A 16,282-nucleotide genomic window follows, 5' to 3' on the forward strand; every position below is an offset into this window, starting at 1 on the left:
ACCAAGCTATGGTCCGATGGTGGTTGGTTGCTCCTAACTTTGTTTGTGGGTGATTGGCTGCTCTTTATGATGTCGGTTTGTGATTGGCTGTTCCTTTCGTTACGGCGTCCTGATGGTCTTGTGCTTTTCTGTTGTTGTAGGGCTTGAAATTTCATTATTAATTTTTCTTTGTTTTTCAGTAATAAGTGCTTGGCCGAGTCGTCTGTGATCCTGTCTAAAATCTCCCAAATTTCTGGAATAACGTAGTCAGATAGCTCTAATTTAAGTTGTAGAACTTTGGCTTGGGTGGATGCTAGATTTTTACGTGCCTCGTGGATTTGTTCTTGTAACAAAGCTTTTACCAACCGGGCATAAATACGGGGCACTTTGGCTGATCTAAACTTCTTCTTTAGTTTAATGCATTTGGGTATTACATTGCTGTCTCTACATTGTTTCAAAAATGCTAGTCGATTCGTTAACAAGGAAACACGTATCTTTAGCTTACTTTATTTTTTTATTATTTTTATTTTTATTTTTTTATATTTATATATTTTTTTATTTTATTTTATTATTATTTTTTTCTTTTCACTAGAGGTCAGGCTAGGGAAAAGGATTAATTAAATACATAAATTTAGTTTACTGGTATACAGGGCTAGAGCATATTGCTTGGTTCCTTATACACTTGTATCCTGCCGATGATGACCTCGATACAGGGATCGAAACGTCAAGGTTTATTTTATTAGTAATGAATAAAATAATCTGTTCAACACGTGCGTTTTTGTGTCCCTAAATTTATAAATATGAATCTGTGTTAATCTTACAGAAGAAAAACATTTTTTAACTGTCAAAATATAACTGGAAGAACAATGGTACATTGCGCCCTTCGATTGGAATAGGCTTAAGTTCGATTCTCGTCGCGACAGGAGGAATCTTTATCTGGATGATTTCAATCGAAGGTGAGTAAGCCGATCTCATACGGAGGTAGCAGGGTTTTTTCTCCCGGAAACTCGGGTTTTTCATCCCGCATACAGAATAATCAGCCCTTCAGAACACATGCAATTTACAGACAAAAAATACTAGTTGAGGTGATGTTGGAGGTGGGCAGTAGATGGCGTTGATTCGTAGTAGAGGTTCGGTGTAGTGGTTGAGACAGTTGTAGGTGTCCTCCCGTGATGAGTCTTTGGACTCCTTGGAGGTGTCACGAATAATAATATAATAAGAATAAAATCTTTTATAATTGCACATATGCAACAGTCCACATTTTTTATAAACAAAATAAATTTGTTTTGTTTACGATAGAAGTTTTTTTGACAAGCAATCTATAAAGAATAAATAAATATTATCTAAACACAATAATATTGAAATGTGTTATATTTCTCTTTTATTTTTATACTTCAAGTGATAATCAACATTACCAATCAAGGGGCATTATTTTTATAGTCCTATTTATTTATATGTGATTACCAAAAGTGAATTCTTATTTGTAAAATGGTAGTAACAGTAATAACTATAACTTATAAGGTAACAGTAATAACTAATAAGTTATTACTGTTACCATTAGTAACAGTAATAACTATAATATTTTATTTAATAAAATCACTTTTGAGACGATGAGACGGTTTTACATGAAAAAAAATAACTCACTGTCTGGTGCACATTTACCCAGAAAATACTCACTCCTTTACAGGTTAGCATTTACAAACAATTACTTTAAGGATATACTTATGACAACAGCTGCCACACCTTATTTCCTTCCTCCTTCACGTTTTGTTCTTCTAGGAGAATCTATAGCTGAGCGATGATTTTCTAGAAAAGATTTGACATAGGAATTTGGATTAAATTCATTCAAGGGTTTCCCATTTATACATATTGTCATTAAATCCGAAATGTGTTTTATAGTGAGAGAAGATCTCTTCGTCGTTACGATTTTATTCATCACACTAAAAGCTTGTTCAGCTTCAGCGCTGCAAACTGCAATTGTTGCCATAATCACTTTGGCTTTTTTCACCGTGCTGGGAATTTTGTTTTGTAACTTTCCAGTCAAAGCCATTTTCGCTAAATCTCTAAAATCATTAATTTTAATTTCATATTTCAAAATAAAATTTAAAGACCTTATTTTCTTTTCTCCTTCTAACCATGGACACATAACTTCTTCCATATTCCATGTTTCAGGATAACATACATTTAAAACATTTTTCGGTTTTTCATCTTCCAAATCCTCATAATTTTAATTTTTAAGTTTAAAATTACTTTGCTGCATTAATCTATAGGTGTCCTATATGAATCCATATGATCCATATGAATCATATGAATCCATATGAATATAAAATCCATATGAATTTAAAGTAGCAATTTAAAGTATCCTTTAAAGACATTATAAAAGAGTTTAGTAATGTTTCTCATGGTAGTTTGTGAAATCTGATTTTGCTTTCAATTGCTATTCCTTCAAATTTTTTTGATTTTAACATGGTATCAATTTTAGATTTATAAGAACCTACAGAATTTTTAAAATCATTAATTGCATTAATTGTTTGCATGATTAAGGAATTAGCCCTTATAATATTTATATTGCAACTTTGTTGTGCTTCTGACAGATATGATAATTCCTAGGATATCAATCATTAATGCTAGATTTTTTAAAAATTCCAAATTGAGAAGTCGGTTTAAAAAGCCCTTATAGTTATTATTCGATGCAAAATGCTTGCATAAAAGGTAATTTCTCCACACAGCAAGAGCCGTTCGTAAACTGCAAGCTGCCCGTCATGGTCCAAACACATGGCCCATCTTTTGATGATAAGAAGCATATAATTTATCCATAAATATTTCAAAATGATTTATTTCTTTAATGTTTTTTTATCGAATCGTCTAATGCTAATTGTAAACGATGAGCTACGCAATGCCAAATCACAATGTTGGGAAATTTTTGTAGAAGTTTGATTGCAACACCTGATTTGTTTCCTAACATTACACTAGTTCCGTCAGAACAAAATGCAATGAGATGATTTTATAAATAGAAAATCCATATGAATTTAAAGTAGCAATTATAGTAGCATGTATACATTCCGTGGTGGTATTTTCTAGTTCTACAAGATCTACAAAAATCATACATGGTTCAGTGAGCTCAACTTGTATGTGAATAACTAAAACATTTATTTTGGATAATGTCGTTGATTCGTCTGCTATTATAGAAATTTTGCAATTTTTTTCTATTGTTTTGGAGAATATTTTTAATTTTATTTGTTTAGAAATATGTTCATCTATTCTAATTCCTGAGAATCTAGAATGCAATGATAATCCTAGATCAATACCATTTTTAATTTGCAGCTCAATTAAATCTGGTAAATCAGACATTGGTTGGTTTCTCTTCACCAAACTATGTCTTAATTAAACATTTTTGAAGTTATCAAAATTTCTTTTTCATTTAGTTTGACAACTAAATTTGGTAATATAGATTTGCTACATTCTTCATTTATTTTTATGATTTTATTATGAGCAAATGATTCATTATGTTTGTATAACTTTTTACACAAAAATGCAGTTCTTGGGTCTGTAGTGTTTCCATTCAGTTTTCATTTTTATTTTTACCCATTCCTTTGATGATAAAACAACCTTTTACTCCTTCAACACTTAAGTTTTTATATTTTGAGCAAACACGACATCCTAATTTACCATTTTTAACTTCTAACCATATACTGCATTTTGAAATACGATGCTTGCTCCAGCAATCAGGTAAATGCTTTTCTTTTTCTCCTCCAACTTATTGCATATTCATTGAATCAATGTGCGTATTACCCTCAACTTCATCTTCAACTTCATTTTCACTTGCAGTAGAATCAGCAGAATACCTTTTCATTATTTTTTCTTTCCCAAAAAAATTTTTGGCAAAGAATACTTTTACAATTATAAAAATAAAATTTGCCGAATGTACAGTTTTTAAATTTAATATTTTTAAATTTTAAACAGAAACAATTTTTATACATCAGTGTACTGACGAACACAGAACTAATGTCCAGTGGAATAATCTGTTGATGACAGTTTTACAAACATTTGATTGGCTACTGGTTTTACCATACGATTGGCTACCAGAAGGGAGAAGGGTAAAGATATCGCATGTGCTTATTTTATTTTCAAACTTGGGTGCATTTGTTATAGAGGAGTTGAAACAATAATTCCAAATAATCTATACACTGTCAAATAGATTAATTTTTGTTAGGTTACTGTATGAGTTTGTTGCTTAATATATTTCAAAAAATTATGTTTTGTTTTGTTTTTTGAAAAAATAAAAAAGTAAACAAGAACAAGAGGCTCACAAATTTGAGAAAAATTTAACAAAGGGCTCGCGTGAGCCCACTATAGCTCACCACTGCCCCCAACTCTTTAATTTCTGTTTGCATTGTTTGTAATTATACATTGCTGATTCTCTAAGTCATTAATTTTATGTTCTTCATTTATTTCCCCCTCCAGTTTCATATTTTCTCACTACTTTAAAGTAGTAGTCTTTCTTTTCATTGAAAATTTATTCAAATCCATATTGCAAGGTTGAGTGGGGGGTGGGAGAAACAGACCACCAAATATAAAACAGATAAATTAAAATCTGGAGATATACAGTTAAAATTTCATTGTACATAGAACTATTTTGCACCAGTCAGATACTTGGCCTATGATGTTACCAATGGCATCGTATATAAACAGCATTAGTAGGTAGTAAAAAGAACAACTTATTCTATTTTTATATACAATTCTACCTAAATTTATTATAACTTTGGATAGTTGAAAATCATGTATGAATAATTCATATAAGCAATTAAAAATATGAGAATTTCTAAAAAAAACAATCATCAACATCTCCATTTCTTATATAATCTTCCTTTACAGAAGCATGAAATTCCCATAACTGCTATTCCTTGTTTGCATTACAAAAAGGAACTAGAAAAGGAAATGGAACAGAAAAAGAATTGTGTAGAAGATAGTCAAGATAGCGGGGTTGATGGTAATTTTAATTTACATTACATTTTATAAAATATTTAACATATTTCTGTCAAATTTGCTGATGTCTAGAGAATTAAATACAATATGTTAACCTCCTTAGCAGAAGAAGAATGAAACTTCCAGTATTTGGGAAGTGTATTTTTTTGTGATGGAAGTTTAGATTAGGGGGATGTCAAGGAGGATTTCACTGGGCTGAAGCTTCTTTAACTAGTGTAAGTAATGTACTATGGGACAGTGAAGGACAAATGAAGTTTAAGCTTTTGATTAGCAGAAGTCACTTTTTCTGATTTTGTCTTATGCATGAGACCAACAAAAAGAGACATAAGTACAATGCAATAGAAATTAAAGCTTCGAGAATAATGTTGACAAAAAACAAGGAAATATAGAATTTATTCTATATTGCATAATTTGCATAATGTCTACATTTATGTGACATTATGTATGGGACTAGAAAAAGGTTGAAAAAGTCCATGTTATTTTTTTGTTGAAAGTTTATTTTTCACTTGGTTAGACTATAATTAATTTAGTTTAATCCTTTATCCAAGGGTGAGCAAATAAAGGATTAAACTAATTAAACTGGATAAAGGATTAAACTAAATTTATTATAGTCTAACCAAGTGAAAAATAAACTTTCAACATCTTTCTCTGAATCCAGAGTAATTTAATAATAAGGTGGCACACCTTTTGGCAACTCCTATAGGTAAAGATGACCTCTCCATTGCTTCTGCTTTGGTATCTTCACTTCTGGACCTGGCTCCCACTGACGAGACCTCAATAATGGTCGAAACCAGTCTGGGTAGTGGCCCTTCCCTTAATGCATAGCATTATACATATCTGCAAGGAGATGTGTTTTGCATTATGGGAGATACTGAGATAGGAGTGATGTTAGCTTGGTCCACCTTTGCTACGAGTTTCCCGGTGTTGCACTACCTTACCTCAGTCTTGAAGATATTTTCAGGTGCAAACTTTGTTTGCTCACACTTGGATAAAGGATTAAACTAAATTTATTAAAATTCATGTAATCTCTCACATGAAATAATTTGTATGTGTAAAAAGGAATGAATTCATTAGGAATACCAGGAATAATGTTGACACATCAATTTTCTGATATGTACTCACTATTACAGCACTACATATTTAAGTTTACATTATTATTAATGTACTATCAACAATTTTCCTCCAAATTAATCTATTACTTGTGAATACTGTAACAAATGTTGGGTTGGGACCAATACAGCACTACATATTTAAGTTTACATTATTATTAATGTACTATCAACAATTTTCCTCCAAATTAATCTATTACTTGTGAATACTGTAACAAATGTTGGGTTGGGACCAATTTTGTCATATCTAATATTTTGTGCTTCTAAGGCACTTCTGACTGAATCAATCAACCTAGACTATTCTTCCTCTGGATCTTCTTTCCTGGCATTAAGCACCTGTTTTGCTAACCTTTCCTCCCCCCATTCTGTTTAAGTGTTCATACCACCTTGGATTAGCACTGCTGACACATTTTTCAATGCTAACAATGTCAAATTCCTTTCTTCATTCATCAGAAATAGGATTAAAAACCAAGTTCATATAAAATTACTTGGTATCTTGAATATATATATACTCACCTTCGATTGAAATCGACCAGATAAAGATTCCTCGTGACGGGAGGAATCTTTATCTGGTCGATTTCAATTGAAGATGAGTTAGCCGATCTCATGCGGAGGTAGCAGGGTTTTTTCTCCCGGAAACTCGGGTTTTTCATCCCACATACAGACAAATCGGCCCTTCAGAACACACGCAATTTACAGACAAAAAATACTAGTTGAGGTGATGTTGGAGGTGGGCGGTAGATGGCATTGATGGAGGTGATTCGTAGTAGAGGTTCGGTGTAGAGACAGTTGTAGGTGTGTCCCCCCGCGATGAGTCTTTGGACTCCTTGGAGGTATCAGGAATAATAATAAATATATATATAGTTTGGTGTTTTGGCTAATTTCTCTCTCATTCCATATAAATTTATTCATCTGGCTACCCACCATACCAGCTTTGTTTGTTCTGTTGTCTATTTCCAGATTTAACTTGCCATCTTCATTAAAAACTGTGCCTAAATAGCTGAAAAAATGTACTTGTTCTATAGGATCTCCATTCAGTACTATGGAGATCCTATGTCCCTACCTATTTTCATAGTTTTGGTCTTTTTATTGGTGATTTTCATGCCAAATTTGTTACGGCTATTATTTAATTTAATTAGAGGATCCTGTAGATTTGCACTAGATGTATTTAGGAGTATATCATCTACATAAAGCAAAGAACTAAGTTTGATATGTCCAATTCTAATTCAGGCCTAATGCCACTTTGTGATCCATATAGATGAAGAATAAGAGCAGAAATAATGTACATCCTTGTCTTACTTCTGATTTTACATCAAACAATTTTCTTGTCTTTCCTTCAATTCTAACTGCTGACTGACAACTTAAATATAGAGTATGTATTGTTCTGTGTAATGTTCCATTTGCCCCATGTAATTGTAGTGTTTTGAAAAGCTTTTCTCTGGACACCTTGTTGTGTGCTTTTTCCAGATTTACCAAACAAGTACAGATCATAGTCATATTCACAAAATTTCTCAACTATTTGTTTTAAAATAAAAATCTGATCTTGACAACCTCTGTTGGCCTGAACTTCGGTTGTTCTTCTTCAAGTTTTCTTCCACGGTCTTTCACAATCTGTTTTGAAATATGCTTACATAAAACTTACCTGGAACACTTAGTAGAGAAATTCTTCTGTAATTCTCACATTCAGATTCTCTTTTTTATATATAGATGGGAACTATGAGAGCGCTCTACTCTAATCATCTGGAATTTGACCTTCTATTCAGGCCCTCTGAATTATGCAGTATAGCCACTGCAAAACTTTTATACCTCCATACTTAAACATTTCTGGATGAATATCATCTACTTCAGCTGCCTTTCCACATTTCAAATTTTTGAAGGCTTTTTCTACCTCAAATATTGATCTGTACTCCTGTTTGCATTCCTCTTGAAAATTTTCTATTGTTCTGTCACTGTTTGTTTTGTTTAAAAGTCTTTCAAAGTAATTACTTCAGACATCTGGGATATCCTTATCTTCAGTTTTCATGTCACCTTCATCTTTAATTTCTTTTACAGTAATCTTTCCTTCATTTCTGAGCTTTTTCAATGGCCTCCAGGACATTTTATTTTCTATATTCTTACCAAAGTCTTCCCATGACATTTGTTTAGATAATTTTACACATAGCTTAGCTCTCTCACATTTTCCTCTTTATTCTTTTAGGACATCTGCCAACTTATTTGCTATAAATTTTTGGTATGCTTTCTTCTTTTCCATAACAGCTTTTTCAAATTCTTATGTCTACCATGAGGTTCTTATTTTTCTTTCCTTGCAAGCAACTTCACCACCTACCTCTCTTGCTGAATCAATCAATGTTTTGTTCTGAGTTTTTCACTGACATTCCAAGGTTTTAGTTCTTGTTTTCAATTTGTTTCATTTTTTCTTCAGTAATGTTTGTATAGTAGAGTCTACAGTTTACCTGTAAAAGCTGCTTAACTTTAATTCTTTTTAAAACTTTCTTACATACAAGGTGTGGCTATTAAATAACGAGACTGGTTGCAAAAATGTGGTTTATTATTACAATTGTAAAACTTCACTTTATCCCCTTCAACATACTCCCCTCTATCTATACACCATTGCATACAAATTTTCCATTGTTGAAAGCAGTGCTGCAAGTTATCAGGTGTTATCTGCTTCAGTAGTGCAGTAAAATAAAAACTGCTGTTTTCTCCTTTATGTCAGCTGCCTGTTCTAGTGACTCAAAAAAATTCTTCCACTTCTTCCTTAAAAGAACCTCATCCACTGACTGAAAATGGGTGCCCTTCAATGCAGATTTCGACTTTGGAAAAAGGTAAAAGTTGCATGGAACTAAGTCCAGCGAGTAAGGTGGATGGTCGAACACTGGGATCTTCTTATCAGCCAGATACTGCTTTACAGTGCACTGTGGGTTGGAGTGTTGTCCTGATGGAGAATCCAAGCGTTGTTCTTCCAAAGATTGGGTCTCTTCTTCCTCACTCGTTCTCTCAGCTGGGCTATTCTCGGTGACGTGTGAGCTTTCCAGTGCATCGATTGTCCCTTACTCACCGGACTTAGCTCCATGTGACTTTTACCATTTTCCAAAGTTAAAATCCGCATTGAAGGGCACCCATTTTCAGTCAGTGGATGAGGTAAAGGAGAAAACTTCATCACTACTGAAGCAGATAACACCTGATGACTTGCAGCACTGCTTCCAACAATGGAAAATTCATATACAATAGTGTATAGATAGAGGCAGGGAGTATGTTGAAGGGGATAACAAATTGAGTTGTACAATTGTAATAATAAACCATATTTTTGCAACCAGTCTTGTTATTTAATAGCCACACCTCGTACTATTCTTTTCAGTTTGCTATTCATTTTTATCATGCTCTTGTATGATAAAAATATACTCTTGTATCCTGAAGCATCATGAAGTTATCACCATCAACAGTGTCATAGTCAATAAGTTTTTCTTATTTCTTGTGTCTTTTCTCCACATGAACTCCTGCACATCTTTATGTTGAACATGGTGTTAGTAATGACTAGTTCATGTCCTGAGTGGAAGTCCAGCAAATACTTACTATTATTATTAGCTTTGCCTCTTACTCCAAATTTTCCCAAAATGTTCCTATATGCCTATTGGGATTCATTTCTTGCTCTGATGTTCAGATCTCTAAGAAGGACCACCTTTTCCATGTTCTTTATGTCAGCTGCCTGTTCTAATGACTCAAAAAAATTCTTCCACTTCTTCCTTAAAAGAACCTTGTGTGGGAACATAAGCATAAATAAATTTTATTGTGCATTTTGAAGTTTGCCCACATAACTCTATGTGAAACTGCCTTCCAATCAAGAAATTTATCTTCATGTTTGGTGTTGAATGTTATCACTACTCCTTTCTTTCCTTGATCACTGTTGCCTGAATATGACATCCTATGTTTAGTAAGATCTCACCTGCTTTTGTCTTCTTTGTCTCAGTAATGCCAATTATGTCCATGTGGTACTTTTCCATTTCTTCTGCAAGTTCAATTTGCTTTCCATTAATACTCCTTATATTGATGGTTTCTATCTTCAGTTTCTTTGATGCTGGATTTCTTCTTCTTCTAGATGTTGAGTTGAAGCTTGTTGCAGTAGCTGACTTTTCACTGTTCGCTTTGGTTCTCTGACGAAAACAGCGGGGCTTTGATTTGTTTGGCTAAGTCTCAAATTGCCAGTCGACCCTCATTCATTCAGTATCCAATAGATACTTACTAATGGAGCACACTATGTGAAGGTGAGGATTGAACATTAGGTCAGAACCCCCAGTCAGCTCTCCACATTCCTGAAAGGCAATGTGAGGGTCTTCTTTCAGTTATATGGCTTTAATCCTTAAGGTACCCCCAGGAATAATATATGAAATGAAAATTGAGGTGAAAAGACCATTCAGAAGAATATGAAAAGGCAGAGGGAGTCCAGATAAGAGCAGATTTAAAGAAGATATGGGTAGACAGAAAAAAAATGGATAACTTTAATCTCTCTTACCTGACAGTTTATGTTGGAGCAGTCGTTGATGATGATTTTAATCTCTCTATTCTGGATATTTATGGCATGTGATGAACTTCCCAAGCTATAAAATAAATCTAATCACCTCCAAGAATACTTACATGCAAAGTAATATTATATCATTATCATAGAGTATTTAGAGGCTTTGTATTTTGTAATTTGTATTTTATTTGCTTCAGCTATAGTGCACTGTGGTTTTTCATGCATGCAAGTTCTGCATGTAAAGATAAATAGATAGTTTTATTGGAACATATGCATTAGACGTATTTAAATAACTTTCACTGCTTACACATGTAGCAAAAATTATATAGAATTTTATTCAAAAACTGCAATATATTTTGTCCTATGTTACGTGGATATCGTCAGGGAGACAGACCATTAACTACATCCAAAACATGAATCACATTAATGGGTTATAAATCATATGTATATTAGCTCATGTCTTGGTCACAGCTGAAGTATATGATATTACACTATTAGAGTTCAAAGGAACAATTGTAGAAAGTTGAATAGATAAAAAATAATTGAAAATAATTATTAATTGAAAAATAAACTTACAGATAATTAGTAGTGATCACTCCCCAAAACTTGGATAATGGCATGCAGTCTGATTGGTTGCGGTTTGCATGATTTTGTAGCATTTCACATGTTTTGAGGAAAAGATGATCAAATTTTAGCTTGCTAGTTCTAAAGAACTTTAATTCTCTAGCATGAGAAGCAAGACCAGACTTGTTAGATTCTAAAATTGTGATATAGTCTTCATGTTCTATTGCAGTGATTATTGTGAGACATCCTATTATGCTGGCTTGGATGTTTGATATCTGGAATTGTCCAATGTTCAAAATGAATAAAGTCCCTTTTAGTGTACAGTAGTAGTCCATATGAGCAAAACAGCTTACAGTCACAGAATACTGAGACTGTAAGCTGTTCTGATACAAGAGTTCATAGTTTCTTATGAATATTATTATTATTATTATTCAGGCCTCCATGGAGTCAAAAGCATCTTCGAGGGAGGTCCTTCCTAAGAACATAAAGTCTGTCAAGACTCATCGAGGGGAGGTTCCCCCTAAGAAACACAAAGTCTATCATACCACTCCTTAAACTCATTGACCGTTCTCGCCCTCACCACTCTATCAGGCAATGCATTCCACGGCTCAACCACCCTCCATGCAAAGAAACTACTCACCCTCTTGCTCACAGTTTCCTTTCGTAACTTCCAGGGATGGCCTCTTGTCATCACTCCTTCCCGCTGTTCATCCAAGTGAAAGAACTCCCCAGTGTCGACCCTGTAACCACCTCTCAACAGTTTAAAAGTCTCAATCATATCACCTCTCCTTCTTCTATCTGCCAAACTCTGCAGTCCACATTCCCTCAGCCGATTCTCATAACTATCCTTGTACAGTCCTGAGACCATCTTTGTCATCCGTCTTTGTATCTTTTCCACAGTTAATTTATCTCCTTCAAATCCTGGGGACCAAATCTGAGAACAATAATCCAAGTGTGGTGTGATCAGAGACTTATACAACAGAATGATAACCCTCTTATCTCAGCAGGTCAGTGTCCTTCTCATAATTGCAGCAATCCTCTGTGTTACCTTCACCACCTTTGCAATATGTCCCCTAAACTTCAGGTTTCTATCAATCATCGACCCCAGATCTCTTGTCTCCCCAACTCCTCCCATAGAGTATGCAGCATCCCATCGATGTTTCCCAAACCTCAAGATCTTACATTTTGCTGCATTAAACTGACACCCCCATTCATTTGCCCATCTATCTAGCTTATTCAAATCCTCTTGCAGGGCTACCACATCTGCACTATTACTAATAATCCTTCCCAGCTTTGCATCATCTGCAAACAACTGAATATCCCCCTGCAATCCACTGGCAATGTCATTGATATAAAGGTTAAACAATATAGGTCCTAGTACTGAGCCCTGTGGGATCCCACTTGTAACCTTCTGTCTCCTTGAAACTGCTCCACCATGCACAACTCTCTGATACCTATCAGACAACCACTACTGAATCCAGTTGACCAATCTGACATCCAGACCCATGTGTTGCAACTTAAATATCAGCTTATCATGTGGCACCCTGTCAAATGCCTTTGCTAAGTCTAAGAAAATTGCAGTATATGCCTTTCCCTCATCTAATGTTCTTGTAACTTTATTATAAAAGGCTAGCATATTGCTAAAACAAGAGCGCCTTTTCACAAATCTATGTTGACTCTCACAGATAACATTACCCTCATCTGCCCAGTGCTGTATACGGTCCCTCACTACTTTCTCCAAGATCTTAATAACTAATGATGACACACAGACTGGTCTATAATTAGACACTTCCAGTCTCTTACCACCCTTATGCAATGGCACTATCTTACCTTCCTTCCATTCCCTGGGCACCTTTGCCGAAGCCAGACTTTCATTGAAAAGCCAGGTTAAAGGCACTGTCAGTTCCCTAGCACATTCTCTCAAAACTCGTGATGATATACCATCCAGTCCCAAAGCTTTATTGACATCCAGAGTTCTCAGTATCTGAAACACACTCTCATCCTGTACCTCTAAACCTTGAACCTGCCTATCGCTCTAGCATTAAAACTGACTACTCCAGGATGAAATACTCCAATAAAGTGGTCATTGAACAATTCCACTATGTCCTCTGCATCAGTCACTCTATTCCCATTTTTATCTCACAATATCATTCTTCCACAGTCATTTCTCCTCCTACTGGCTACATAGCTAAAAAATTCCCTAGGATTTTCTTTGGATCTTAGTGCCAGTTTCCTCTCATATTCCTGTTTCGCTTTCCTTACCACACTAGTCACGCTTCTGGCCTGTGTCTTATATTCTTCACGCATCCTCTCTTCACCTGTCTCCTTATATCTCTTCCATAGCCTCTTTTTCACATGCAATTCCTGTTTAATATTGTTTGTCATCCACTTTACTCCAAATTGTGTCCTCTTCTTCACTCACGGTATACAACTTACCATTGCTGCTAACAAATATTCTTTCACAATTTCCCACGCACTAATGATATCCCGGCCTTCCAATTCCTCCCTCCATGAAACTTCCCGAAGTTGGCGTCTAAGACTGTTATAATCACTTTCATTATAATTCCACATAAGTTCCCGTCTCTTTGATACTCCTGCATGTCTATTCATTTTCCAAGTCAAAACCTTATGGTCACTCTCTCCAACTGGTGGGAGAGATGTCATCTCAGTTAGTATCAACTCTTCTGATGCTATAACCAAATCTAAAACTCTTGAACCTCTTGTTCCCTCTGTTACATGTTGCCTAAGACATTTGTCCCTCAAGAATTCTAGAAATTCCATTCCCCTATTGCTACATGCATCTTCCTCTCTCCAATTTATACTACTGTAGTTAAAATCTCCCATAACAATCATTCTTCTTGCACTTGCCAAACTTAGCTGTCTAAACATCTCCTGGTCCCCATCCTCTGTGCTCCTGGGTCTGTAGCGGCACCCAACTAAATATCCTGTCTTGCCTACCTCTACCTCACACCATAAGCTCTCAAAATCATTTGTCTCACTTCCTTCCAAAACCTCCACTCTTAGAGGATATAGGTCATCACTTATCATAAGCAGTACCCCACCACCATGCTTTCCCCTTGTATTATCCTGACGAAAAATGCTGTACCCAGCGACTTCTATTCCTGTTATTATATCCCCTTCTGTCAACCACGTCTCAGTGATCCCAATAATGTGCAGACAGCATCAGCCACGCTGATGCTGTCTGCGGCACCAATTCTTCTCCCTTATTCCGGATACTCCAGGCATTAGTATAAAGCATATAAATGCCATTGTTTCTATACCCAGCATTATCCCTTCTAGACTCCACTTGGCTCAGTGTTACCTGACATTGTCTCCCTTCTCCCAAGTATCCATTCCCACAAGAGGCCACCCCTGCTTTCATCCTCCCTGGGACATACTGACTCGTTCAGAACAGCAATCTCTCCTGATGCCTACGTCCTTCCTCATTCAAATGTAAATGGTCTCACATACAATTCCTCTCTTTCCTCAAACGCACTCCAAGCATCCACATATACCAGTCCTCTCTTGTCACACATTCTGGCTATTATGCCATTCAATATCACTGCTCTTCTGCTCAGCTCATGATTATCATACTTTGGCAACACACACACTATTTTTCCTCTCTCTGTCTTCTTCCATACAGTCTCAAGCAAAAACCTCTTATCTCTCACTGCCCGACTTACATTACCACTCAAGTCATTCGTTCCTACCATCACAATCATCTCATCCACCCTTTCACCTCTCTTCATTGCCATAGCCAACCTTTCTATTGTTCCTCCTGGCAAACACTCCTCACGCATCCTATCTTGAACACCACGGATCATTGAGTCGCCATACATTATACCTCTTACCATTCCCTCTCTCCTATTGTTTCCATTCTCTCCTCTTCTTTCATTCCCATAGGTCTCTCTCATTCCCTCTCCTCTACTGTTATTCTCTCTTCTAGCATTCCCATACCCCTCTCTCCTACTGTTTCCATTCTCTCCTCTTATAGCACTCCCATACATCTCTCTCATTCTCTCTCTCCTACTGTTTCCATGCTCTCGTCTTCTAGCATTCTCATACCACTCTCTCATTCCATCTCTCCTACCGTTTCCATTCTCTCCTCTTCTAGCACTTCCATCTCTCTCTCTCTCTCATTCCGTCTCTCCTACTGTTTCCATCCTCTCGTCTGCTAGTATTACCAATCACCATACCTCTCTCTCATTCCTTCTCTTCTACTGTTAAGCAAACAAAGTTTGTTTACACTTGATTAAAGAATTAAGCAAGAATGTAATTTCTTGCCAATTATACTTGTACGGGGGGGGGGGGGGAGCTGAAAAGTTCTGTTAAACACCGAGAACAAAAATGATATTAAAGTGACTGATATAACCACAAGAAAGAACATATCTTAAAATCCTTTTAACCCCATGTTTCATCAAATTGTAATAATTTGTTCTTATTATTTTAAGTTATATAAGAAGAGTTGCTTTAATATCATTTTTGTTCTAGGTGTTTATCAGAATCCTCCCCTCCCACCTCATATGTTTATTAACATTTAAATTACACATTTAATGACTTTTTGAATATGATAATTTGCCCTTCCCCAAACAAGTTAGATAATCCAGCTTGGATAAATTGTTGTTCAGTTAAAAAACTAGATATGACAGGTTTGCTACATAAGAGCTTGGACACATGCAGTAGTGTATGTGTGTGTGAGAGAGAGAAAGAGAGAGAGAGAGAGAGAAAGAGAGAATGACAGCATGGATAGATGGATAACCACTGAAACTGGAAGAATTAGTTTTATCAGACAAGAAAAGCATTGATGATCATGTCGGTGGAGTAAGGAATTTGGATTATGAATCAACTCAGGCTGCTTATTTGAATCAGGTTTTAAGAGTTAATTAAATATGCATCTGCCTGGTAGCTGATGATTATGCATGTTTACTAATACCAGGAACATCAGGAATAAAGGTGATGAACTTTTATCATTGGTCACTGCTTAAAAATCAATGCCCTCTTCTAATGAGTGCCTGGACTTCACAGAGGTGTCATGTACTAATAATAAATTATATGAGATGAAAAATTATTGTCATTACTGGGACCTGGCTAACAGAAGTGGATTTCCTTACAGGAATAGAAGGATGCATAG

General features: G+C 35.5%; 1 protein-coding gene across 2 annotated transcripts in view; it reads left to right on the top strand.

Annotated features, from left to right (window-relative positions):
* pasha (microprocessor complex subunit partner of drosha) overlaps positions 1-16,282 on the top strand; it is a 366,059-nt gene that overhangs the window by 168,466 nt on the left and 181,311 nt on the right. For both annotated transcript variants that reach the window (XM_090391560.1, XM_090391561.1), the window contains exon 4: positions 4,855-4,969. In XM_090391560.1, the coding sequence (XP_090247686.1) occupies positions 4,855-4,969 (115 nt within the window). The remainder of the gene's footprint in view (positions 1-4,854; positions 4,970-16,282) is intronic.

This window comes from Typopeltis vanoorti, chromosome 4 (genome assembly GCF_054136105.1).
Source record: "Typopeltis vanoorti isolate ZY-2024b chromosome 4, IOZ_Tvanoo_1.0, whole genome shotgun sequence".
Lineage (NCBI taxonomy): Eukaryota > Metazoa > Arthropoda > Arachnida > Uropygi > Thelyphonidae > Typopeltis > Typopeltis vanoorti.